At 40.2% G+C, this 18,256-nt stretch overlaps 1 protein-coding gene across 5 annotated transcripts in view; it reads left to right on the plus strand.

The window, feature by feature from the left end:
- The window catches only part of ARAP2 (ArfGAP with RhoGAP domain, ankyrin repeat and PH domain 2), a 619,943-nt gene that overhangs the window by 407,840 nt on the left and 193,847 nt on the right, over window positions 1-18,256 (plus strand). For all 5 annotated transcript variants that reach the window (XM_029589653.1, XM_029589667.1, XM_029589686.1 and 2 more), the window contains exons 17-19: window positions 5,682-5,784; window positions 6,425-6,623; window positions 8,152-8,215. In XM_029589653.1, coding sequence (XP_029445513.1) covers window positions 5,682-5,784; window positions 6,425-6,623; window positions 8,152-8,215 — 366 coding nt within the window. The remainder of the gene's footprint in view (window positions 1-5,681; window positions 5,785-6,424; window positions 6,624-8,151; window positions 8,216-18,256) is intronic.

Here is an 18,256-nt window from a genome sequence, read left to right on the forward strand (position 1 = left end):
TTGTCAACCAGTTATACTGTTCCATATGTTATACGGTTCCATGTAAAGCTCCGCTATCTGTTGAGCAGTTCTTCGTTTTATGTAAACCGGAGTGATTTGTAGTCCCTACTAGAACTTCGGTATATAAAAATTAAAAATAAATAAATAAATAAATAAATAATGAAGCTTTATTTTTTGGACAAAAAATATGGTGTTATCCTGATTTAGTAAAACAAACCCAGTTAAGATGGAAATCTTTTTTGAATATGAGGGGGGAAGTGATACACTTGGGAGCAAAGTTTAAGTTATGTTTCCCCTGTAAATGTTGTATTTTCTACCAGAATCAAAATTATGTGTTTATGGAACCTCTACAGCTAAGGTCTTTTCTGAATTCTCATAAATCTCCTTGTCAGATTCAATGCTCTGAGTGGTAAGAAGAAAAAGGTAGTGATGGACTTGTTACAGCCACCATGTATTAATTTAATATTGTTAATTTCCAATTTTATAAAAGCTCACTTTTGCTAAGCTCTCCTGTATTTCTTTTATTTTATTAAGTGCAGTTAAATATGGAAATTTTTTCATTGTAACAATTATTACTTATTTTAAAAGATTTTTATTTTCTCTTCTGTACTTAAGAGATTACTATAACAGGTGGATGCTTGTAATTATAATTAAAATCTCATTAAAAAAAAAAAAAGTGAGGAGATTGAAGTTCTCATCCTGGCTACAAGCCACAGACACCACCTCATTCATTCTAAGGGCAACAAAAAAGGTAATAGTAAAGGCTGCATAGAAGAGGACAAGCTCAAAAGAGTGTGAGGCTATAGTTGGTAAATCATGCCACAGCTTTAGCAAGTGCATTACAAAATTGGCCTGAAAATCAGGTATGTGGGTGATTTAGACTTTGCCTAGCTGGACATTATGTGCTTAACTACAAAATTTGTTTTGGGTTAGGCCAACCATGGACCTTAGCCAAAAAGGTCAGGACACCCAAGTTGGCCTGAACCATACTTCTGGAAGTATCTGCCAGCCTAGCTTGCACTATTTACTGTATTATAAAGTTTTCGAGGATAGTACCAAACTGCCACTCTGTTGTGGATAAATAGTCCAAGATTCTGCTGTAACCACTTACATACATTTTGTACAAGGCTCATTTAAAGCATTATATTCTTGGGGCGCATTTTCAAAGAGTTACGCGCGTAATCCCGAAAACTTGCTCCTGCGTGCGCCGAGCCTATTTTGCATAGGCTTGGCGACGCGCGCAAGCCCCGGGACATGCGTATGTCCCGGGGTTTGAAAAAAGGGGCGGGGCATGGCCAGAGGCCTCCAAAGGCCTGCTAGGCACAACTTAAATAATAAAGGTAGGGGGGAATTTAGGTAGGGCTGGGGGGCAGGTTAGATAGGGGAAGGGAGGGGAAGGTGCGGGGGGCAAAAGGAAAGTTCTCTCTGAGGCTGATCCGAGGGAATGGGGAAAGCCAATGGGGCTCCCCTAGGGCTCAGCGCACGCAAGGTGCACAAGTGTGCACCCCCTTTGGGCGCCGACCCTGGATTTTATAACATGCATGCACAAATCTACACCCGCACGTAGGTTAGAAAATCTGGCCCATACTGAGCAATTTTGTGGGGTCTCTGGACCTATATGATAACACCCCTGCCCCTCCTCCCTTCCAGTGTATACATATTTAGGTCCTTCACTCTCCTCTCATAAATCTTTTGGTACAGACCCCACACCTTTTTCGGTGCCTTGCTCTGGACCACTTCATCCTGTTTTTATCCTTTTTGAGATAGGTCTCCAGAACTGAACACAATTCTCCAGGTGAGGCCTCACCAATGACCTATACATGGGCACTCTCACATCCTATTTCTTTCTGGTTAAACTTTTCTCTATGTAGCCATGTATCCCTCTGGCCTAAGTCACCATCTTGTCATATTGCCTTACTGCCTTCAGATTATCAGACACTATCTTCCCAAGGTTTTTCTCCAAGTCCATGCACATCAGACTTTTCACACACACACACACACACACACACACACACACACACACACACACACCACATACTGCTCCTTTGGATTTGTACACCTCAAATGCATGACTCTGGACTTCTTGGCACTGGATCCCAACCGTCAAACTTTTGAATACTGAGTTTTTCTGGATCATTTTTCATTCTCTCTACTCCTTCAGGTGTGTCCATTCTGTTGCAGATATGAGTGTCATCTGCAAAAAGTCAAACTTTTCCTTCTCACCCTACCACAATATCACTCACAAATATTTTGAACAGAATCAGTCCCAGAACTGATACTTGAGTCACTCCACTTATCAATCTTCCCTCCTCAGACTAGGTTCCATTCTACCTCCTTGGGACCCATTCCAATGCTATTCAATTTGTTCTTGAGAATCCTATGTGGGACAGTGTCAAAAGCTTTGCTGAAATCTATATAAATCACATCAAGTACCCTTCCTTGACATAATTCTCTAGTCACCCAATCAAAAAATGTCAACCAGATTTGTCTGACAAGATCTTCCTCTGGAAAAACTATGTTGCCTTGAATCATGCAACCTACTCCATTGAACTATCCTTTCCTTCAGAAGCATCTCCATTAGTTTTCCCACCTCTGATGTAAGGTTTGGAGAGGTTGCCCACTGCCCTGGACTCTGGGGAACCCTAAAGACCTATCCTTGAGCCTGGGGGTTCTGAGGGAAAAATCTGCACAGAAGCAGCAAAGGAAAGTCGGTGAAGGCCCAAGAATGCCAGTTATCGGAGTTAACCTCTGGTGGCCTCGAAGTGAAGGCCTGTGCTGAGGTTGAAGTGTGAGACATGGGAACTGAGAGACAATCCATCTGAGTTCCGTAAGTGGGGTACCACCCAGTTTAGGGGACAGTGTCTGGATACTTGAGGAAGCAAGGCTTGTTCACCTACTGCTAAAGTCTGAACCGCTAGCTGAAAGACTGCCAACTGGGGCTACGAGTATTTTTCTCTATGCTGAAGATACCCCCCGCATGGCCCCATTCCTGTTTCTGATGCCACCACACCATCTGTGCTAGAGCACGCCTTTCTGCCCAACCTACCTGTACAAGTAAGCAGGACTCATCTGCGGAAGCCCCCCCTGGTCCTGCCCTGCCCACCCGTCTTACCAAGAAGTACAAAGTGCTGAAACCCTACCCTCTACTTCAACTCCTTGGTGGGAGGCAATGTGCCCAATATCTCCTGGGCCTCATCCTACCCCCAGAACAGGACAAGCAAGGAACTGGGATTACCGATTTGGACCTTAAGAGACAGAGAAGATGCTTCCCTTAATTTTATGGCGTATTGCTGATAATATTAGCAAATTCTAAGGTGCAAAGAAAGATTGTGATTTAATATCTGCCTTAATAGAGATGTTTTTTTCATCTCAGACACCTTGACATTTATTCTCTGTCTTTTCTACAGAATTAATTATCCAAGTAGTTTATTTCTTAATTTCTTAATATGCATCTCTATTTTTTTCTGAAACAGAAGGCAATCAGACAGTAAACCTGCTGGATTGATAATTTTACTAACTGAAATGATTTTTAAGATGATTTTTATGCCCTTAACCAAATTTAAAATTAAATCAAAAGTGTAATCCATTTTTCACTCCATTAAGTCCATTTTGGAATGAGTCTTTTTCTTCAGAGCTTGTACAGCTCTCTATAAATTTGAAATGTTTACTCCAGAAAAGCAGAATCTTGGAAGGAAATGCTCCCATATACTTTCTTACTTAAAATGAAAACATTTCCATCCATTGAATCTGTTTATCATTGTTTTGGCCTGTTGTCCCTCCATTTCTGGGAATTGAGAGCCACATTAATTTGTGAAACACACCATCAGAGCAAAGAAAGTTGAATCAATAACCAGGGAACAGGTTTCAGATTTCTCACTGATCCCTTGCATTGCTAATACGCTCAACTCCTCTCTCTGTATTAAATTTGGTCCAGACAAAACCACAAAAGGGTCCAAATGCATGGCAGAGTTTCCCCTGTCCATGGTGTTTCTCCCCATGTGACATGATCTCAAAATCTGTACAGCATAGCACAACTTTAAAAGGTTTATAGCCATCTAGGTAAATACCCAAGTATATTTTAAATAAACTCCATCCAATTAATCCTTAGAGGCTTTTAATTCTAGTAGCAGGTTTAAATATTTTAAGGTCATAAACTAATATATAATAATCATGTTATTGAAGGTGAGGTTTCTGAGTCAGTGGATTAGTAGATAAATATATAATACTATCTTAAATGTCCATAAAATGACAGGTTACAATGCATTAATTGAAACTCTTCAAATTATATTCCAATTTTTTGGCTGTTGGCTTATCATACAGTAACATGCTCAAGGCAGGATGCTTCTGCTCAAAGTTTTGCACAGTTGGGATATCTTGCTGGTATTGGTTTGAAAAGGAAAGGTCCTGGTAAGAACATAAGATATACCATACTGGGTCATACAAAGGGCCTATCAAGCCCAATATCCTGTTTCCAACAGTGGCTAATCAAAGTCACAAGTACCTGGCAAGTATCGAAACATTAGATAGAACACAAGCTACTATTGCTTATTAATTACCATCATAGAAGTTTATAGATTTATCCTCTAGGAACTTATCCAAACCATTTTTAAACCCAGTTATACTAACTGCTGTAACCACATTCTCTGGCAATGAATTCCAGAGCTTAACTATGCGCTGAGTGGAAAATAATTTTCTTCAATTTATTTTAAATGAGCTACTTGCTAACTTCATGGAGTGCCCGCTGGTCCTTCTGTTATCTGAGAGAGTAAATAACCAATTTTCATTAACTTGTTCAAGTCCTTTCATGATTTTGTAGACTTCTTTCATATCCCCCCTCAGTCGTCTCTTCTCCAAACTGAATAGCCCTAACTTCTTTAGCCTTTCCTCATAGGTCAGCCATTCCATGCCCCATATCATTTTGGTTGCCCTTCTCTGCACTTTCTCCAGTGCAGCTATATCCTGTTACAGATAAGAGGTCACCAGTCAAGCACTGGGCTTCTTGAGGTTGATGCTTATGAACTGCCCAGACACAGAGGGGCTGGTAAACATCCAACAGGATTCTTAACCTCTCCATCTAGTTCCTCCTCCTCCTCAAAGGGAGGCTACCAGAGAGATTGGTATAGTTGCCACACACACACACTTTCATACCCAGAGGGAGGTGGCTTTACCTTTTGACAGAAAGACACAGATAATGTTTTTATATAATAGTTAAATTAAAAATGTCATTCACCATTCTATCTATTGAAATGTTTGTTGTGTTCTATACAATTCTTGCTGAGACATCTGAAATACAGTAGATTCTTTAATAGCTAATAAGCAGTGATTAACTATGTACAATTTTGGATGCTTTGAATAAAATAATTCACTAACTACTAAACCTGTACAACTTTAATGGGTCAGATCAAATAGTGATTTCACTAATTATATTTTTGTCTTCTGGTTGATGGCAAAAGTCACCTAAATCTGTCTTCTAACCTACTTGACTGACCCCTAGGACATTTGGAAAGGGTTTGACTTTTTATATGCTAATAGGTCCTTTATACCATCAGAACAAAAATGAATAAATGAATGAACATTTTTCTAAGGCATGAAATGTACAGGGACATAAAAATTATTGAATTCCAGGCAGTTTCATATTTGGAATCTAAGTGTGACTCTTTTTTATTTCCTGTTTGCTTTAGGGCAATCTTTACCTTTGAGATATACTTACCATCAGAACAGGTCTTTTTTTTTGGAGTTGAATCTGCAGAGTCTCAAAGAGATTGGACCCAGGCAGTGGTCAAGGTAATGCTGCTTATTATCTGTTTAGTAGTGAATTGGGCATTTGCATAAAACGTAAAGTGGAACAGTTAGCTTGGCATCCCCTGAGAAAGACATTTTAAAGTTAGTTACTGAATACTAAATTATCTAGTGAGCAAAGTTCCATTGTACTGCTTGGAAAATATCCACAATGCTTCCATAATGAGATGAATACACGCAATGAAAACTGAAGCATCGTTCTCCCAAAGCAGACCAGCGCAGTCCTTAAGAAATGACACATGCAGGAGTGCTTGCTGGTATTCATTAGTTCAGTTCATCTATTTTTATTTTTTTTTTAGTCTGTTTAATCTGGATGTTCTAACTCTCAAAAAGACCCTGAGGGCTAACAAAATTCATAGTATAAAGCTGTAATGTTTCTGTATAACAGCACTGAATGGCTAGCATAATTCTCTTTTTTTTTTTTTAAGTTATTTCCCATGAGAACCAAATTGTAAATGTCTGCAATACATACAATAATTTATGCTAAGTAATCTATTGAAAAATACTTCTCCTGATACATTGTTAAAGTACAAATCATTTCAATTTTTTGTTATTATTTTAGTCTTAGAATATGTAAAATATATTCTTTTTGAACAAGCCCTGTTTTGCTCTATCCCATTTTCAGCATTTTGTCCCAGTTTTGGCTGAACATTTAATGGAAACAGACTATGATCTAATTGGGCAGCTATACTACAAAGATTCTTATAGCATTGATCAGTGGAAAAAGGGTTGGTTTGCTCTGGACAAGTCACATCTGCATTATTGTCCTCAGGAGAATAATAATCCAGACGATTTCATAAATCTAAGGAGACTCCAAGAACTGAGTAAGAATTCTGTATTGCCTTTTTTATGGTAAAGCTAATCTATTTGCTACAGTAGTTCAAATCTTCCTTTTAATGGGAGTGTAGCTTTGTGTCCTATATTGATATCAGTATATTACCAATGACTGAATCCTACGTAGAGAAAAGACATTGGTGAAATGGAAACAATTTGCAAAAGCTCCAAAAATGAGAGGTGTGCAGGGGATGTTATTGTTCATTGGTGGGGGGAAGGGGGATATTGTTTAGTTTTGTTTCATTAATTCTTTTTTCCTTCCAATACCACACACAAAAAATATGTTAGTACGTGCTGTAGACAGCATGTGCTAGAAACTGGCCACTAACCTCACCTGTCTTCTGATTAAACCTGCCTATCAAGTATTTTGAAAAAGCACCCCTGTGCTTGTGTAAGCCCCTCCACAGTGCTAGGACATTGCATCCCAATTCTCACCCCATAGCCACACAATTCAAAGGGGTCAGCAGCAGTCCCCAAACACTCCTGCCCTAACAGTGCCGTACTCCAAAATGGCACCAATTGACCTGAGACCAGCACTCTAACATTTAGCAAGCTTTGAGTCATCTGGCATCGTTTTTGAGTATAACAATAGCAGGGCAGGAGCAACTGTGGAGATCTCTCTTCCCCCTTTGGACTTCACAGTTGTGGGAAAAGATTAGAGGTGGGGGTGGTGCTATAGGGAAGGCATCACAGTGCACCTTGGGAGCAAGCTTTTTTTTTTTTCAATTTGGCATCAAATGTATTTCATGGGGACAGGGTTGGCTATTATTGTAAATGAAATGAAATAAAAAACTTATGAAATTTCTTTTCCTTTCCCTATACAAAACAAACAAAACTAAATAGGTAATGCCATTAGCATTTCCCCTTTCATTTTAAATGACAGCAACATTCCTAAAAAAAAAAATCATCAGTTGAACATTTGAAATTTCCATCCTGCATCCATTCTAATTACATAGCAGAATATTTAATTTATACTTTGCAATGACTGTTCCTGTTTTGTAAATGCTGATGTATGCTTATCCAGATGGAAAGTTAACTTGCATACTTGATATAGGGTTAAAAATAAATAGGGATAGGTATAATTGCTATTGCCTGGTATCTCAGTTAAAAAAAAAAAATACTTTGAGGTAATGTTAATGTTGCAGACATCTGCATTGTTATTCACAATCATCCTCATATTCCAAGGCAAATTTGTGTTGGCAAATTTGTGTTGTCTAATTTACTCATTTTTATTTATTTCATTTATTTAAAGTTTATATTACACAATTACATAAATGCTCATAGTGGATTACAAAAATACATTCAGAATAAAATAACATTATAACAGTAAAACATAATTCTGCTGACAGTTTTTAATTGCTAAATATCTTGATCTGAGGCACACTTATTGTTTTCTCATGAAATGCAGGAAAGTAAAATAATGAAAGAAAAACATTTTTCATCTCATGAAACAGTTAATATGAAAATAGTTGGTAATTTTTTAGATATTCATATATTTTTGGTTTTGTTTTGTTTTAGCAATCAGTACAGTGGTTCAGAATGGAGACAAAATCAATGTGCTACTTTTGGTAGAGAAAGGAAGGTAAAATATATAAATAAATAAAACAAATTGAACTTTTGCTTAAAGCATGCATGCATCTTACTGTATTATTATATATAGCATCAAAACATATATAACAGTACCAAAATATCATTACTGTTAATACTAAGCATTGGTTTTCACAGTTATCCTGATTGTTTAGTTAGAAATTTATGCTGTGCAGATTCAGGATATGTGAATTCTGATTTTTAGTCTGAATTGTTCACTAACAAATACTGGTAAAGTACATCTCATATTTTAAGTTTAACAGTAAGACTGCAAAAAGGTATAGTTTCAAAGGTATTCCTCTATGGATTTAGAATATACTATGTAGGTCATTATGAATGTTTGATTCCCTTAAAATTTCAAATTCTTGCATTAAATTGTTGCAATTAATTATGACAGTTTATCAAATGTACAATGGCTATTGAAAGTTAGCCCCTTCAATATTTTTCACATTTTATTATGTCAGTACATCATACTTGCCTGCATTTAAATGAATTTTTTTCCATTCATCAGTATACCATACTATACACTTTTCAGGGACAAAAATGTTTTATTGAGGGGCAAAGCATATACACATGCAAAAAAACAAATTAGAAATCCAACAATTGGGTAAGTCTCCACCTCCTTGGATAAGTCTTCAGCCCCACAGTTAATACTTGATTGAAGTATCTTTGGCAGCATTTACAGCTGTGAGCCTGTTGAGATAGGTCTCCATCAATTTTGTACACCTAGATTTGTAAATATTAGACTATTCTTCATTAGGACGATATATGACAGCAGATGATTGATTTAACTAATAACCTGTTCAATAGTTTAAGGGAGCAGAAGCATACACCTTTTGTGAGGTAATCAACCAGTTTATTTTAGAAGTATAATTAGTAAAGATGTAATATGTTAAATAGAGTTTTGCTTTAAGTTTCCAGGTCTAACTGAGCAAAGCACTGTTATGAAAGTAAGCATAAACTAATGCGTTATTTCCAAGTCAACCTGCACTTAACAAATACACAATTCCAAACTAATTAATCAAGCTGAAAGATTAATTAAGCCAGTTTTATCTTACCTTTAGTTATTGGTCCTGCTGCAATCCTACAGAGATCCAGAAACTGTCTCATAGCATGGAATTCTAGCAACACACCAGCAGGAAGATGACAGTTTACACCACAGTCTCACAGAAATTAGAACCCAGAGATTTCACAGATGTCACTGTGAACTATGTGATCAAGAACGGGGTAAAATAGGACTTGGCTTCCTAATGTTTCAGCAGGGATAAAGTTGGCAAGTATGACAAGACAACTACTCCAAGATTAACAGAGCAGGCTATGCTGGGCAAGTGACTCAATCTTAAACTTGATAGTTCACAGGTGTAGGGAACTGGAACAATTAAAAGTTGCAGTTAAACATTTGCCGCAAGGCACTGCAAATCTGTAAATCCCAGGGGAGAATTCCATAGTCTATGTAGAGTAGATTATTTTTCTCTGCTCATAATTTCATTGCATATTCAGTTCCATAGCATCCAACATTGATTTTTGATTTGATATTACCACCATCTATAGATACAGGATTGGTGGGTTGCTGTTAATGTCTTCTGAGTCCAGATGTATATAAATATTCACACTGTTGGTAATGAGGTTCATCAGCGGACATTTGCTAAACAATACCCACCTCTTAGTTGGTTTCATGGCTAGTTACAAAGTTTCTACCAAGGACATGCTCGGTCCAGGCGGAACATGGGAAGCCATCCCCAGAGTGGCATGGGGCAGCAGGTTAAGGCTGGAGCAAGGCTTGAGCAGTCTAGTAAGGCTGGAAAAAGGCTTGGATAGTCTGGTGAAGTTGGAGCAATGATTGACAGTCTGGCAAAGCTGGAGCAAGGCCTGGACAGCCTGCTGTAGTGGAAGAAAGACTTGGAAATTTTGTAAGGCTGGTTCAAGGCTTGGACTGGAACAAAGTGCAGGTAAGTCTGGAACCAAAGCTTGGACTGGAACAGAGTGCAGGTAAGGCTGGAACCAAAGCTTGGACTGGAACAGAGTGCAGGTATGTCTGGAACCAAAGCTTGGACTGGAACAGAGTGCAGGTAAGGCTGGAACCATGGCTTGGACTGGAACAGAGTAAAGGAAAAGCTGAAACCACAGCTTGGACTGGAACAGAATGCAGTTAAGACTGGACTAAGGCTTAAACAGGAACAGTGTGCAGGTAAGAATGGAACTGAGGTTTAGACAGGAACAGCATGCAGGTGAGAATCGAACTGAGGTTTAGACTGGAACAGTGTGCAGGTAATACTGGAAATGAGGTTTACAATGGAACAGTATGCAGGTATGACTAGAACTGAGGCTTAGACAGGAACAGACTAAGATAGGACAGGACAGGGTGAGATAAGGGCAACACAGAACATGAAACATAAATCCCGAAGGTAGTGATACAGGAAGGCCCCAAGGGGGAAGACAAGGAGAGGCCTAGAAGTCCAAAGGGTAAAAGGCAAGACAGGGCAAAGGTCAGAAGGCCCTAGGGCCGCAAGGCAAAGCAAGGAATAGATCAGAAAGCTTGGAGGCAATGAGGCAAGGCAAGGCTAAGGTCAGAAGGGCTAGAGGCCACAAGGCAGGGCAAGGTAAAGCTGAGGCCAGAAGGCAAAGAGGCCAGAAGGCAAGACAAGGATAGGCCTAGGTAGGCTGCAAGCCAGAGGTGGCTAAGGGAGACTTGATGCAGTAGCATCTTGGGACTCACAAGGCAGGGTTGTGAAGTGCTGGAGTCTGGGTGTGGTGAAGGCAGGAGGGTGGAGTTTAGGTGGAGCATACCCGGAGGGTATGTTCTTCGGGGTCCCCTGGTGAAGGGGAGGCTGCATAGTAACTGGAAATTGTCTTTGTGTTGCTCAGGCCTACACTTTGGTTCAGTCTGTGAGCACAGCTGCAGGCTCTAATTCAGTTGTACACATCCTTGATTACGTGACAGCTTCTACCCTACACCTCTTTACAAAACCCTTCAAGCTCCTTCAAGTGCTTTGGGAAGGGGTGATGTACACATTCTTCAAGTCATGCCACAGATTTTTGATTGGAAAGAGGTTGGAGCTATGACGGGGCCACTCCAGGACGTTTATCTTTTTTTTTTTTACTTTAATCACTCCAGAAAGGCTTTGAATGTGTGCTTTGGGCTGAAAGGTGAAGTTACATCACATTTTCAGCTTTCATGCAGAGAGAAGAAGACTTTCCTCAAGAACCTTTTTGTACCTTTTTCTGTTCATTACCCCTTCTATCCTGACAAACATCCCAGTCCCTTTTGATGAGAAACATCCTCGTAATGTGTTACTGCCATCACCATATTTTACAGTAGGGATGTGCTGTTTTTGCCCAATGTAATACTTTGCATTCAGGTAAAAAAAAGTTCTGTTTTATTTTTGTCGGAGCACAAAACCTTTTGCCACATAACTATATAATCCCCTGAATGTTCCTTTGCATATTTCAAATGGGATTAAAGGGACATTTTCTTGAGTAATGACATCATTCTTGTCACTCTACCATGCAGGTTAAAATTGTTGCATGCTTGGGGTATTGTTGTCACATGCACACTTTGACCACTCTTGTCTTATGGCATCTTGGTTGTTTCCCTGATCAGTCTCATTCTTGCTTGGCTATCTACTTTGGAGGGATAATCTGATCTAGGAAAGATCTTGGGGTGCCATTCACCTTCCATTTCTTATAAACATGCTTCAAGGAATATTCAAGTACTTTGCATTTTTTCAGCTTTATTAAGATTTACAAGTAAACCATAAGAAAACACAATCTAGTCATTGAAACAAAAAAAAGAAAAGAAAATACTAAGGGAATCCATATATCATATATCATATATCCATACTCCTTGCCTCCAAGCCTACGCCTCGAACCATGCTCCATCAAATTTAAAAAGAAGTTTAAAAACATGGTTGTTTAAACAAGCATATCCGGACTAATCATCCTCTCCTCTATCCTCCCTCTGCTACCTAACCTGTCTCTATCCCATATATTTCTGACCATGCAATTAAGATGTTCACCCATGCATATATTACTATGATGTTATATTGTCACCTATATTGACAATCTTAGTTGCCTTATGTTAAGGAGCTGTTTTCTCTTGTTGTTGTGCTATATTTCTACTCTGCACTTGTATGATCCCCTCCCCAGTTTTTTTATTCCCTGTTAATATGTACTTTCAACCTGTTGTTCAATTGTGAACTGGTATGATGTCCCCACTAATACCGGTATATAAAAGCCTTTAAATAAATAAATAAATAAATAAATAAATAAATATCAAGTTTGTGTCAAGTCCACATAATCAAATGAGGAGCAAAACATAAAGAAAAGAACGTAACTAATAGGTATAAGAATACATTTAATTTTCATTAGCAGTCTAATATATTTCCACAAACCCTTAACCCAACTGAACATATATCAGATTAAAAAAACACAAACTTTATGAAGCTTTATCATGCAAATCCTTTTCAATTAGGAAGGGTTAAAAAAAAGGGTGTACATATTCCTTTGAAGCCGACTATATATTTGCTTGGGAACAACCAGGAAAAAAAATGGCTTCAGCACAAGCAGCTGGGCAGCCTTCTAAAGAAAAATCTTCCTTTTAAGTTGTATCATCATCCTTTGACCACAATTTTTTTAAATTTCAAATACAGCTTCAAAACAATGATTTTGTCCATCTCAGAGCAAAAGAATACAAACAAGGTCACCTTAGTAATTAATATTATCCAGAGGGTTCCAAAAAAGATGACACATCTAAGCTGACCATAATGAGAACAGTATCGGATACCCCCTCCTCCACATTCTCACATCATACTCCTGGTGGAATGTAATACATTTTGAACATAAGAACATAAAAAATTGCCATGCTGGGTCAGACCAAGGGTCCATCAAGCCCAACATCCTGTTTCCAACAGAAGCCAAAACCAGGCCACAAGAACCTGGCAATTACCCAAACACTAAGAAGATCCCATACTACTGATGCAATTAATAGCAGTGGCTATTCCCTAAGGGGCGGATTTTAAAACCCCTGCGCTGGCGCGCCTATTTTGCATAGGCCGCCGGCGCGCACAGAGCCCAGGGACGCGCGTAAGTCCCGGGGCTTCCTGTCGGGGGCGTGTCGGGGGCATGTCGGGATGACACGGCATTTAGGGGGCGGGGCGTGGTGTGGCGTTTCGGGGGCGGCAATGTGGGCGTGGTTTCGGCCCGGGGGCGTTCCAGGGGCGTGGCCGCGGCCTCCGGGACCGGACCACGGAGCGGGGCAGCCGGCCGACGCGCGCAAAGTTACGCCTGCTGAAAGCAGGCGTAACTTTGCTGACAAAGGTAAGGGGTGGGTTAGGGAGGGGAAGGTGGGGGGAGGGCGAAGGAAAGTTCCCTCCGAGGCCGCTCCGAAATCGGAGCGGCCTCGGAGGGAACAGGCACGCGCCGACCCCGGATTTTATAAGATACGCGCGGCTACGCGCGTATCTTATAAAATCCAGCGTACTTTTGTTCGCGCCTGCTGCGCGAACAAAAGTACGCGCTCGCGCAAGTATTTAAAATCTGCCCCTTAGTAAACTTGATTAATAGCCATTAATGGACTTCTCCTCAAGAACATATCCAAACCTGTTTTGAACCCAGCTACACTAACTGCACTAACCACATCCTCTGGCAACAAATTCCAGAGCTTTATTGTACATTGAGTGAAAAAATAATTTTCTCTGATTAGACTTAAATGTGTTGTTTGTTTGTTTGTTTATTTATTTATTTATTTATTTATTTAGAGCTTTTTATATACCGGCATTCGTAGGACACATCATGTCTGTTTACAGGTAACGGTGAAAGGAAATTACAATGACCGATGATAGCAGGATAGATAGATAACAAATGAAAGTACATTTTTATAGAAGGTCAACGAGCAAAATAAAATTTGGTTGAACTAAATGGATTTTTAGGTTATCCATATTAAAATTAAATAAACATATGAGCTTATAATCAATATTAGGTAGATATATGAACTTATGTACAAATGATGGCAGGGGCTAAAGGGGGCTGGGAGGGAGGGAGCGGGGAAGGAGATAGAGCGGAGGGTGGGGGGTGGGGAGGGGGTGCGGGGATGAATGTGGGGCAAGGAGAGCTGGGGTGATTCAGAGGAAAATGTTGCCGGGGGGGGGGAAGGGGCAGGGTAGGAGGGGAGGTAGTGGGGTGCTGGGGATTTTATAAGATACGTAGCTGCGCGTATCTTATAAAATCCGGGGTCGGCGCGCGCAAGGGGATGCACATTTGTACAACCTGCATGAGCCGAGCCCAGGGCGCGCTGCCTGTTCCCTCCGAGGCCACACCGAAATCGGAACGGCCACGGAGGGAACTTTCCTTCCGCCTCCCCTCACCTTCCCCTCCCTTCCCCTACCTAACTCACCGCCCCGGCCCTATCTAAACCCCCCCCTACCTTTGTAGGGGGGGGTTTAGATAGGGCAGAAATGGAAAAGACCCACGCAGCGGTATCTGACCCAAGTGTCTCTTATTCCTAATCACAAAATTATAACACTAACAATGTTATCTTTGTCTTTGGTTAACATCCAATCGATTAGTAAAAAGATCCCGGTCGTTCTGGATTATCTTAAGGATCAGAAACCTGATATCTGTGGTATTACGGAGACGTGGTTAAGGTCTTCCGATACAGTACTTATTAATCAGCTACCCCATGCAGACTATGATATTTTTTCTTGCCCTAGGGTAGATAAAAAAGGAGGGGGCCTACTATTATTAGTGAATAAAACCTACCATTTGTCCCAACTAAAAATTAATATAGCTGCACGATATGAAGTTGCACTATTTAAATCTAGCCTATTACAAATCTGCCTGGTATATACACCTCCGGGCTTATTAGAGCATAATAGTTCTCCCCTTATAGAACTGTTTTCATCTATGATTGATACTAAGATTCCTACAATTATTATGGGGGATTTTAATTTACACGTGGACTTGTGGCCACGTTCGGCCAATTGTGAGATTTTCTTAAATACACTAGAAGCATTAGGTTTCACTCAGATTATTAATGCTCCTACGCATAAAGTGGGCCATACTTTGGATTTGGTGTTTTTAAATGACGCCCTGAAGGTCAATATAGTACCTAGTAGTCTACCAGTACCATGGTCGGACCACTATTTAGTTACTGCCGGTCTTTCCCTAAAAAGGCCTCAGATTGAGACGCTGCCAGATGATAAAATAGAAATTGAAGTTAAAAAGGCCTGTAATAGTGAGGATCTTATTGCCAACTTCCCGGAAGCTGTGTTATCTCTAGATAGATCGAATACTTTGGACGCAGTTAAATCTTGGAACTTAACTATGCTGGAGTTAGCAAACAAACTATGTCCCCTTGTAAAAAAATCGATTCCCCTTCAAGGTAAATACAGAGCCCCGTGGTTCTCCTCTCATCTAAAAGAGCTAAAAAGAGGACTGAGGAAAGTGGAAAGAATTTGGCGGAAACACCGAGACGAAGTGTCACAAGTAAACTATAGAATGGCCTTACATAACTATAGAGAAGCAATTAACACGGCCAAACGCAATTTTTATTCGGATAGGATACATAAATTTCAGTTTAATCCTAGGATTTTGTTTCAATATGTATCAGAACTGACCAATATTAGAGGCAATGTAGCTAATTGGGGGAATAACTTAAAAAACAAGAGCAATGAATTTGCCGCCTTTTTCAAGGAAAAAATTCAAATCGTATTAAAAAATCTCAATACACAGACCTTACAAAATATTGTTCTACCTAGTAATCCATCTGTGAATTGGTCAACATTTGATTCCATTTCATCGCTAGAAATAGCGAATTTAATAAAAAAAATGACACCGGCTAATCACTCCATGGACAAAATGCCGATCAATCACTTGAAGGTAGTGCGAGATATTATAGCCAAACCACTAGCTGATATTGTCAATCTATCACTAGAAGAAGGCACATTTCCTGACAGTCTGAAATGTGCAATGGTGAAACCTATTTTGAAGAAAACTAATCTGGATCCAGAAATCTTGACAAACTACAGACCAATTTCAATTCTTCCATTCGTGGCCAAATTGATTGAAAAAGTGGTCAACCGACAGTTAATGGACCACCTAGAAGAACATCAGCTGCTTTTCCCGGCCCAATATGGTTTTCGGAAAGCTCAGAATACAGAGACCCTGCTAATCTCACTACTTGATACCGTACAAAGAGGTTTCGACCAGAATACCTCCTATCTGTTGATTCTGTTGGATATATCAGCGGCGTTTGACACCATCAATCATGAAGTACTTATTTCTAGATTGAGCGAAGTGGGTCTTCAAGACAAAACATTAGATTGGTTTAAATCGTTTCTGGCCAATAGATCATACGTTGTTAAATTGGGAACAGCTGAATCCGAGGTAATTGATCTTCATACTGGAGTCCCTCAGGGTTCTTCCCTCTCACCAACTTTATTTAATATTTATATGGCCCCATTATGTAGATTCTTAGCGGGTCTGGGGCTGGTACACTACGTTTTTGCGGACGATATCCAGATATTGATACCCATAAAAGATTCTTTGTCAGCTACATTGAAACTCTGGGATGTCTATTATCAATCAATAAACCAACTTCTTACGCATATGTCATTAGCGCTAAACAATTCAAAAACCGAAATACTCTTTATCGGTAACAAGGTAACAGAGAAAGTAGAAAAGGACATCCTTAACTGTCTCCCTTTATATAAAATTCAATCTGAGGTAAGAGATCTAGGGTGTATGCTAGATTCTGAGCTTAAAATGAAATCTTCTGTGAAGGCTATCCTAAAAGACGGTTTTCACAAATTAAGAGTGTTAAGGAGATTAAAACCACTATTGCACTCAAATGATTTCCGGATTGTAGTCCAGGCATTAATTCTACCCAAGTTAGATTATTGTAATGCCCTATGGTTGGGTTTGCCCTCATCGACTATCCGTCCGCTGCAATTGTTGCAGAATGCCGCTGCACGGCTAATATCTGACACAAAAAAATTTGATCATGTTTCCCCAGTTCTGATGGGTTTACATTGGTTGCCGGTTCAGTTCCGTATACAATACAAGTGCCTAACTCTAATACATAAAGCAATATATGGCACGAATTTGGAATGGCTGAATGCCTCCTTACGTATCCATGTCCCATCACGAAATTTGAGGTCCCTTGGGCAGGCCTTGTTGACCATTCCATCGCCCAAGCTGGCTCACCTTAGTTCAGTGAGAGAGAGGTCCTTATCTTTAGCAGGGCCAAAAATGTGGAATTCCTTACCCGCTGAGATTCGGACAGAGGAGGACATTAACAGCTTTAGGAAGCAGATAAAAACCTGGCTATTCGAACAGGCTTTTAGCCTGAATAGTTGACCCAGTTTTCCATAGTAGTACAGAGACACTAGGAGAGGAGGGAGAGGAGAGTCTAAGAGGGAAGGAGGGGAGATGGGTGGGTGGAGGGGAGGAGGGTAGATGGATGGGTGGAGGGAAGGGGGGTACCTGGGAAGATGTGGCAGAATTGTTGGGATTTGAAAGGGTTTAGTTTAATATATTTTTAGTCAGCTAGCTTTTGGTTTTAATGTATTTTAGTCATGTACCATGTTTTGTTTTTAGTATATATGTGTTTGAAGGTTGCTACTGCAACTTCAATCAATGTAAACCGCCTTGAAATGAACTTGAAAGCCGGTATATAAGATTGAATAAATAAATAAATAAATAAATAGGGGGCGCCATCACCCGACCCGGGGGCTGGTCCGGAGGCCTTGACCACGCCCCCGGGCCCACCCCCGAAACGCCGCGGCACTCGCAGCACGCCCCCCGACACGCCCCTCCATGCAAGCCCCGTGACTTACGCGCGTCCCGGGGCTTGCGCTCGCCGCCGAGCCTATGCAAAATAGGCTTGGCGCATGCAGGGGGGGTTTGGGGTAGGTTTTCGGGGAGTATGTGCGTATCGTACGCGCGTACCCCCCGAAAACCTACCCCAATATCTTCAGATACAGAATTCTAAACAGTCTTATGATTAGGTAGATGCAATTTCCCAATTTTTAACTGTGAT

Source organism: Rhinatrema bivittatum, chromosome 1 (genome assembly GCF_901001135.1).
Source record: "Rhinatrema bivittatum chromosome 1, aRhiBiv1.1, whole genome shotgun sequence".
In the NCBI taxonomy this organism is placed as follows: Eukaryota; Metazoa; Chordata; class Amphibia; order Gymnophiona; family Rhinatrematidae; genus Rhinatrema; species Rhinatrema bivittatum.